Source organism: Coffea eugenioides, chromosome 3, assembly GCF_003713205.1.
Source record: "Coffea eugenioides isolate CCC68of chromosome 3, Ceug_1.0, whole genome shotgun sequence".
Classification (NCBI taxonomy): domain Eukaryota; kingdom Viridiplantae; phylum Streptophyta; class Magnoliopsida; order Gentianales; family Rubiaceae; genus Coffea; species Coffea eugenioides.
Genome location: NC_040037.1, coordinates 19,333,191 through 19,342,683, shown reverse-complemented (window position 1 = coordinate 19,342,683; position 9,493 = coordinate 19,333,191). Strand labels below are relative to the sequence as shown.

The window sequence follows — 9,493 nt, the reverse complement described above, 5'->3', positions numbered from 1 at the left end:
AAGAGCCATCCCGTAATCACTAGGCCGACGCCAATGGTAACTTAGATCAATGCATTACTATAAGAATGGTAAATTTATATCACTATATAATAACGATAAATATATGGCTGAACCCATGATAATCACACCAAAAAGAGGGACTAAGCCACTGCGAAATTCCAACATTGTCAGTAAATTGTATATAACTTAACTAGCATTATTAACTATAGTTACATCTTGCAAACAAGATAACGCCACCCCTTATTCCGTATCCTCAGGGCATAGTGTACAATAACCCATCACTATAGTTACATCATAAACAAAGACATTAGGAAGAATATGGTGTGGCAATGGCATGCAGAGGAAATTTTCTGTGGACTGTGATACCAAATGATTCGGTCATGTCCAACTCGTTTGGATTGATTCCATCAGGTGATGTAAAGTTAAATGTGTTGACCAGTTTTGCCAATGCAAGTTCAGTTACTGACATGGCGAAGTTGACACCCGGGCAAACTCTTCGTCCAGCACCAAACGGAATTAACTCAAAGTTCAAACCATGAAAATCTACACTCGAACCCAAAAACCTCTCAGGTCGAAATTCCTCCGGGTTCTCCCATAACAACGGATCTCTTGCAATTGCCCAAGCATTCACAAGTACCTGCGTGTTCTTTGGTACATCATACCCCATTACTTTGACGTCTTGATTCGATTCTTTAGGACCCAGTAATGGAACTGGAGTATGAAGTCGCAGAGTTTCTTTAATCACTGCTTTTAAGTACTGCATTTTCTCCATATCAGCTCGAGTTATTTCTGGCTTTCCTTGAGTCACATCTCTTACCTCAGCCTGCAATTTGTGCAAGACTTTGGGGTTCTTTAGAAGTTCTGACATTCCCCAATCCATAACTGAATGTGTTGTATCAGATCCAGCACCAAAGACATCCTAAATAATGGAATCAACGAAAGTGTTGCATTAGAACATGTTTCGATTATACAATGACAATAAGCCTTTATTTCTATTATGTACCAATCCAACTTTATTCAAAACCATGTAGTAATCAAACATTATCACTGAAATGATTTTAAAAATCAATAAATATCAGCTAGCTTGGGCTGGCTCATAGTCCAATAAAGAGCCTAAGGTTTGTGAGCTTTTATGGTTCTAATGTATATATAAATATTTAAATGGATTGAGTTTAGGTTTGCCAAATCTCAACTGACAAAAGCCAATATTGCTCCATTCACAACCTTCAGAACTCTTGAAGGTTATGAGTCTTATGACTAGGGGTATCAATTGGCCTTTATTAATCCAGGCTTCATAAGGCTTAACTCAACACACTTAAATATTTATATGTTTGAGTGGTTAAAACAGGTAAAAGATTTAGAATTTGACACAAGTTCGATTGTGATTTATATGTTGTACAACTATTGATTTCTTAGGTAATTTGATTTATACTAATATAACTTATATAAATATCACTTGCGTACGCCAATTTAGTGAGATATAAGTGTATACCAAATTTAAAAAGTAAGAATAAAACGACCGTATGCAACTACACCAAAATCAACCATTGCCTCAATCCCAAAGATTTACTACCAATACAAAGAGATGGAGAGAGAAATTTACCAGGATGATAGCTTTCATAGCATCTCGTTCAAGAGCAAAGCCCATAGTCTTTTCCTCATTAATCTCAATCAAGATATCTACAAAGTCTTGGCATCTTGCCTCAGCAGTAGAGTCACTTTCAGCCTTTCCTTTCCTCTTATTCATGTGCTCTTCTATCACACCCTCAAGAAATCCGTCAATCTGTTTAACTGTTTTCTTCACTTTAGAATCTAAACCATTGAAGCGATTAACCCATGCAAGCGAAGGAATATAGTTTCCTACATCAAAAATACCCAGTAACTCACCAAACACCTTCAAATTCTCCATACTTTTCCTCCCATTTTCTTCCTCGCTATACTTCCTCCCCAAGGCAACCCTACAGATTATATCATTTGTGAGAATTAAAAACATGTCACTTAAGTTTACAGCTGAGGAAGAACACATTCGGCTGATCTTCTCGATCATGAGTGACGTCTCTTCTTCTCTGACATGTTGAAAAGACTGAATCCTTTTGTTACTCAAAAGATGAAGCATAGAAATGCTTTTTAGTTGTCTCCAATACTCACCATATGGTGCAAAAGCTATGTCTTTGCTTCCGTAAAAGAGTTTATCTGGGATGCCCGATTTAGGCCTGCTTGCAAAGGATAAATCATGGGTTTTCAAGATCTGGCAAGCTGCATTAGAGGAAGAGACAACCAGCATTGGCTTGCTTCCCAGTTCAAGCAGCATGAGTGGACCATATTTTCTTGACAGTGATTGGAGGGAGCGATGTGGAAACTGGCCAAGCTGGTGAAGATTGCCAATAATTGGGAGCTTTGGTGGAGATGGTGGTAACTTTTTCTGGGGTTTAGAAGCAGCATGGAACCATTTGAGAAGGGATAGAAGTAATATGAGCGAGGAAAAAATTGAGAAAAATGAAAGATCAAGATTGATCAAAGCCATGTGGTATGTGAGCATGCATTTGGCTGTGATGGTGTTCTGCTTTTATACTAGTTTTTCAAGCTCTTTTACCGTAGAAAATCCAATAAATCAGGACCAGAGGGGACGATCAAGTCAATACATCATTTAGGGCACCGTTGTACGAGTACGACCATTGACGGTCCTCGGGTGGTTCATTTTTTGAGCAGTGATATTTGAATCTTCTATATATTTATATCTGTACAAATAAATTTTTACAAAGTAATATGTTTATGCGAATAGTTTTATTTTCACAAGTAGATCAACGCAATTAAAAATCAAACTTATCTACGAACATTTTGTTATTAAATTTGAACAAAATATTTGGACAGCACAAAATAGGTCAAAATAACGATAAAAGTTTTAAAGTTTGATCTAATGGTAAAATTTAATCAATTTAATTTTTATTTTTGCATATACATTAAAATCCTTTTCAGTTAATGGAGAGGAGCTTAATTCTTTGTATATGAGAAAGGTTTCTTTGATCATGTGGTTTATTTAAGAGTTTGATAGTCTTTTTCATACCATTTTATCTTGCTCCTCGTGACTTAAATTGATTTGGCTTAAATTGCTGCATAACTTTTTGGCTATTATTATTTGAGTTATGGGTGAAATCACAATCTGGGAATTCAATTGAAACTTATTACAACGTTTTTTTTTTTTTTTGGTGTTCGGCAAAGAAACATGGATCACGAGAAAGAAAGAAGAAAAGTAAGCAACTCCAGACAGTTGAACATCGAATTAAAAATTCCAAGTCCAAGTCATCTAGATGGCCAGGACTATCAGAATTTTTTTTTGTTATAATTTGGATGTACCGTATATGGACTGGAGGCTGTCAGAATCTTCTCGTTACCGAGTCAGGTTTTACAAAAACAGATTGAAAGTGAGTTTAAGATTAAAAATGTTTTCTAACTAAAAAGAATGAGTGCTCGCATTCATGAGGATGTTTTTTGTTGTATGAGAATGAGTGCTCAGTTCTAATTGTGATATAAAAGATAGAATGCTATTTTTCTGTCTAGCTCTTTCTTTGGTCATAGTTGTTCGACAACTCTGTCCTCTGGCAGTCAAATACAATTATACTAAAAGCTATGCCATAATTGATAACCCTGTACGTAGAGCAGAATGAAGAGGAAAGATTTTTCTTCAATTGAGGCTTGTGGGCAAATTGTTTCCTTTATTTTACTCTTACCTATATTACATCACGTTCGTTTGATTCGTGTAACATATGGGCGTCTTATTAATCTTTATTAATATTTTTTCCGCTTTCGTTTGCTTGATTTCTTTGACTTGTAAGGTTCTGTCACATCGGACCGGGACTTGTAAGATTCTTAGGTACTTCAAACATTTTGAAAGTTCTTGTGGAAAAAGCAGCCTTTACTTCTCATAAACTGATAGCATCCTACACCCAAGTGGATAGTATTATATTTCAACAGGAAATTAAGGACATATGTAGACAAATTGTCTTAAAGGCAAATTAGATAAATCAAAAAAGTAAAAAAAAAAAAAAAAAAAAAAAAAAAAAAAAAAAAAAAAAAAAAAACTTGGCATTCCTACCAGGATATTGTCCACCTTCCAATCGAGCTGCAGTTTTCACTTTTGGATACATTAATTGCTCTCTATTTGCTTCTCCCTTCACATTTTTTTTGTTTCGTGCTTCAACTTCTAATTTCAGATAGTGATGGATATCTGTTTCGGTCAAGATGCACTACAACAAAAATGGTCTTTCCTGACATATCTATAAGGACACTTGCTGGTTTGTGCCATTATAAAACTTCTATCATGACACTAGTTATCAACTCAATAATATATACTCTAATTTTTTTTATTTTATTTGATATAAAAATAATAATGTACCTTTAGACTCCCTATTATGACACTTACGAAAATGTGAGATACACCAAAAAAAATTAAAACACAAAACGACGTCGTTGGATTTTGGCGGAAGATTCCTTTGCCAAAACAAGTGAAGTCTCGAAACTTCATTTTGCCTCCCAGTGAAATTTTGCTTCTTCTTTATCTCTCGCACAAAGTCTTTCTCTCGGCAAACTGTCTCTCAAAACTCTTGGCCAAAATTTTGCTTTCCCACAAAGTTTTTCCTGTTGAATCTCTCCGCAATCAAACTATCCTTGCTTTCCCATTGAAGGGATGTAATTCCATGATAAATTTTTGCCCTAAATTGATTTCTCTCGGTTGCCTAAATTTTTGCCCTCTGCCTCTCTCGGCCACTTTCCTCTCCTCTGCTCCCTACCTCTGCCGTCCCGTCGCCCCTACTCTTTCCCTCTCATCATCAGGTTTAGGTTCGTCAAAACCAGAAAATGGAACAACATGACATTGAAAAGGACGAGTTTGAATTCTCCAAAAACAACGAAGCCCTAATTTTTGGTCCCGCTTCTCAAATCTCGCGGTTTCGCAATGTCGTCGACATCGGCTGCTGCAGCTTCTTCTTCATCCTCAACGGCGTCGTCTCAATTCACCTACACTACCGGCACGTACTTTCCGACTCCGTTTCACCTACAACAGCCGCAAACCTATGTGGCTGCTGCCGCTGCCGCTTCAATTCTGCAATTTCCTGCTCCTCCTCCTGCGGTTCCCCACGTTTATCCTGCTCCCGCTACAATCCCTACCGTGTACTCCCTCCCTCAGTATCAACAGGTACGAACTTTTCTATATCCAATCATTAAGCCACGTTGTTTTTTTTATATGAATTTTGGATGGAATATTTTTGGAGAGATTTAGGGCAATGATTTCGGCTCTTTTTCCTCTTCCCCTGACATTTGAATTCCCTTGTCAGCAGCTATGATGAGAAACTATTGATCTTTTTAATTATTGGTAGGAGTCGAGATATGTATACCATTGTTGTCTATGTGAGTGGAGGAACCAGGAAGTCCAATTTTTCGGTAAAATACCCGGTCTGTTCATTTATATATATGGCTTAATTCATTTAGGAAGAACTTCCTAAATTGATTTAGGAAGTTGAATTTAGGCATTAGAAGAACTTTAGGTTAATGTTTTTCTTCTAAAATTATTGACCTTCTTTATTGTTGAGGTGTGATTATTTACTTAAGTTGATATGATAGTGGTGGAGATTTTAGTTTTTAGAAAAGAGGGAGGGGGGCAATGTAGAAGGTGAAGGGGATTTCACAAATTTTAGGGTGCAAAGGTGGGCCAAATAAAATATTGGGGAAACTTGTCGCGTGCACCCAGGGGTTTTGTATGTGTGGGCAGAATTGCAGACTTGCTGAGTATTCATTTTGCTAGCTTCTGATGGGCTTCGTTTCTTTATGAACTAGTAGAGTGGGAACTGAAGTGTGGAAGTAGTATACTCTCACAGCTTCACAGTAGAATGTCTTGTCCTTCAATTTCTATACACCATCGCCTAAGAGAAACGGAAGCAAATGATTTTGAAACTTTCAATGTGTATAAGAGCTAATTATGAGCAGCAGACTTGAGAGTTACTGCAGAAATGAAATGAAATGAAATGAAGGAGTTCTCCTTCATGTTTGTTCTTGGATTACTGGCCAACACATTACTTGAGTAGCTATTGCATGACTACATTTCTGTATCCTAACTGCAGTTTCTTTTTTTCTTTTTTTTTTTTATTCAGACTTTGCATGGGGAGAAGCTGTACCTTAGATTATGCTGCTTTAGGAGGCCCTGAAATCTAAACCAGATATATAGAAAAATTATTGGGACTTTGGGAAGTGTTATATTATCTTGTTCTAACCTTATAACAAGAAGCTGATGCTGCTGCTTGCACGCAAGGAAATTTGCCCGGTGACAACACTGAGGTAGACGTGCTCATTTCAATCCAAAAGGTGGAGTCTAATCATTCGACAGATTTTAGTTGCTACAGCCACTATTCTTTTCCCAAGTTACTAAGTTGATTGCTTCAATTAATTAATTTGTTAGGCATACTAGACTCGTCAGTGAATGTGTCTTCATACTTGAAACATGTTGTCAAAATTTGCTGCTCTAAAACAGTTTACTGCAGTACTTGATCAGCAAAACATCCCATCAAACCAGAAATGAAAGTAAATTTTGGTCCCAGGATCTTGAACTGATTCTTTGTAATGAAGAAGACAAACCATACCGGCCCATTGTTGGGATATCAATCTGCCAATTATCTTCAATTTCAGCATTGAAACAAGAACAAAAAACTAGAAATTCATAAAGGTACGACATGAATTGGAAAAAGGTAATCGAAAAATTGGTCTTTCAATGTCGGATTTCCATTATCTGAGAATACAGAACTATAGTACATTACATTCTACTAAAAGTTACTGAAATTTTGCAGCCAATTTTACAGGGCACATGCTTATTACTTGCAATGATTTTATAAATACAGAGTTTTCATATTCAAACCTACTTTAAGTTAAGCGATATCTAATACTGAAAAAAATGTTAATGTTGATCAAATAGATAATCTTGGATAGCTTATCCAGACGCAGTGGTGTATTAGTATTTTTTTTGGGGCTGACTGTCGCAGTGGTGATATTATTGTGGAAGTTTGGTGACCCAGGGGTTTTGTATGTGTGGGCAAGAGTTCTTTTTTTTTGGGAGGGGGGGTTTATATTTGCATCTTAATTTAGGTATAAGTATAGTTTGAGGAAGAGGAATGATGGCAATATTTAAAGTTAAACCAGTCAGTTCTTAATATCTGAAGTTTTGGTGGACAGGCCCAGCAATTATTTCAGAGGGATGCACAAACAATAACACTTGAAGCGCTAGAGAGTGTGAAAGCTGCGCTTGCAAGTAGTGAGATTGAGCACAAGGCCGAGACTAAGAAGAAAGCAGTACCTCGTAAGGCAGCAGGGCAGGCATGGGAGGATCCTACACTTGCAGATTGGCCAGAGAGTGAGTTTCATGTACTCTACTCCTTGTGTGGTTGCATTCATCATTTTTTATGACAATTTTCGCCTGTCTTAATTCCTTCACTGATCTTGTTTTTGCTAGTATTAATGCCTTCAGTATTACTGTTTGTGTTGTGCAGATGATTCTCGTTTGTTCTGTGGTGATCTTGGTAATGAGGTGAATGATGATGTTCTATCCAAAGCATTTTCAAGATTTCCATCTTTTAACATGGCCAGGGTGAGTTATTTGAACTCGTCCACTTTTTATATGTCTCAACCTTCTCTTGTTCGAATTATCGAAACTTTAATTTGTCTCCTTGTCGTGGTTGCCTTTGGTGAGGTTCTGACCTGATTTTGCATGATCCCTTAATCTGATTTCGAAGAAGTGCTTTGATCTGATGTACGAGTTTAAAACTTTGAACTTGGACAACATCTATGGTTATGTTTGTGTGAAATAAGATTAAATTTTGCTAGCATATGATTCTTTAGCTTAAGGGATGCTTGGTATCGAACACTGTTCTGGCTGATCATACTGGTGCTTCTACCATCATTTTTATAAAAGAGAGAAATTTAAGAATCTCTCATGCCTCTGAGCTCTTGAATCTGTGCACTTTTGTGTCTGCATCCACACTCGTCCCTTTTGTCGTGACAAATGCCCCTTGTAGTTAGTCAAACATAATATATATTATCTGATGTTTAAAGGAGAATGATTAATCTGCTTAGTCATACTGTCTTTTGTTCAGTGCATTACTTGACAGTGTTGGTACTGTGATCACTACTGTATGTAATGTTGCCTGGACGACGAGCTTTAGTTTCAGCTTGTTGACAATGTTGGCTGTTCAGGCACCAGTTAGTGATTGGGAGTACAATGCTACGCTCCCCAAAACTGCTTCAATGATTGATTTGGCTTCAAAAATAATGATGACTTGTTTAGCACTGACTTAAGTGAGGACCAGCTGAGGCAGAGACTTGGACACATGTCCCACACACCTTGTCAAGTAGGAAATTGCAGTACATAGTTATGTCCAATATCTATAATTTTTTCCATCGCATTTGATAGACCAAAGGCTATATTTCTAGCATGACATGATTTCTAGTAGGTTGAATTGCTTGAACGCAAACTATTTCCTGGGGTGTTATTATATTATTATTGTTGCAATTTTTTTCCTATCATTTTCCAATCTCAAATGCTCAAGAATTGGAAAAAAAATTTCTGTTTCCCCAGATCACTGTATACACTTTTCTTCATCCCTTCAATTTCTCGGCTGTTTTCTCTTCTTCTGAAGGATTGGCACTAACCTCTACTAAAGCATAGCCGGACTGCTCCACCTAGAGATGGCTGAAGGAAGTGGAAATGAGGAGACAACTCTTGAGCATACATCAACATGGGCAGTGGTAGTTGTTTGTTTCATCTTGATGAGCCCAAACAATGTACTATATATATACTATACCTCTCGCGGATCGTTGCTAATATTGTACAATTACGTTACCTGACTTTTAGCATTTCTTTCAACTTGTTAGGGATGAGAGTCTTTTTGTTTGTGCACAAGAAAGTCTTTCAAGTTATTGTAAATGAGAATCTTTCGGTACTTTATTGGGATTTTAGTACTTGCTTTGAGCACTTGTTTGCGATTTTAGTACTTGCTATGTTTGTACTTGTTATCGACTTTTAATTCAATGAATTATATTTGAGTATCGACTTCTTCTTTTAAATTGCTATATGCATTCTGCTCTTTGAGATAATTTTACAAGTCCCTTGGGATTCTGGTTGATGGAATGTACAGCAGGGAGGACTAATTGCAGGTTGCTTCCATATAAAAAAAAAACAGGGAAAAAACTCTTGGCAATTAAAAGTGTCAGCATAGCTTAACTTCGAAAAACACTAATGACAAATGGGCATGTCGTCCAAAGCAGTGTAAATTCACATGGCTACGTGTCCTTAAAGTCATATATTAAGACAACTAAAGATGCCTTCATAAATTGGATATACTACTGATCCGCTACTGATGTTCTAATGCTATACGGACACTTTCGATTATCACAAAAAAAAGTTTTTGTTGGCAGAGGGAATGCTATAGCAGCATGGTTTTCCTGACACGTTTGA

At 36.9% G+C, this 9,493-nt stretch overlaps 2 protein-coding genes across 2 annotated transcripts; one reads left to right on the top strand and one right to left on the bottom strand.

Annotated features, from left to right (window-relative positions):
* Nucleotides 1-254: 254 nt before the first annotated feature.
* Nucleotides 255-2,524, bottom strand: LOC113766258 (cytochrome P450 71A2-like). Its single transcript, XM_027310468.1, has 2 exons — nucleotides 1,604-2,524; nucleotides 255-919 (listed from the first exon to the last, which is right to left on the bottom strand). Exons 1-2 carry the CDS (start codon nucleotides 2,522-2,524, stop codon nucleotides 308-310), a joined length of 1,533 nt encoding a protein of 510 aa, XP_027166269.1. The 3' UTR covers nucleotides 255-307.
* Nucleotides 2,525-4,951: 2,427 nt separating this feature from the next.
* On the top strand, nucleotides 4,952-8,985 carry LOC113766257 (RNA-binding protein 42-like). The gene is made up of 4 exons (XM_027310467.1): nucleotides 4,952-5,191; nucleotides 7,216-7,393; nucleotides 7,530-7,627; nucleotides 8,615-8,985. The coding sequence occupies exons 1-4, from the start codon at nucleotides 4,952-4,954 to the stop codon at nucleotides 8,702-8,704; spliced, it is 606 nt and encodes a 201-aa protein (XP_027166268.1). The 3' UTR covers nucleotides 8,705-8,985.
* The last annotated feature ends 508 nt before the right edge of the window (nucleotides 8,986-9,493 follow it).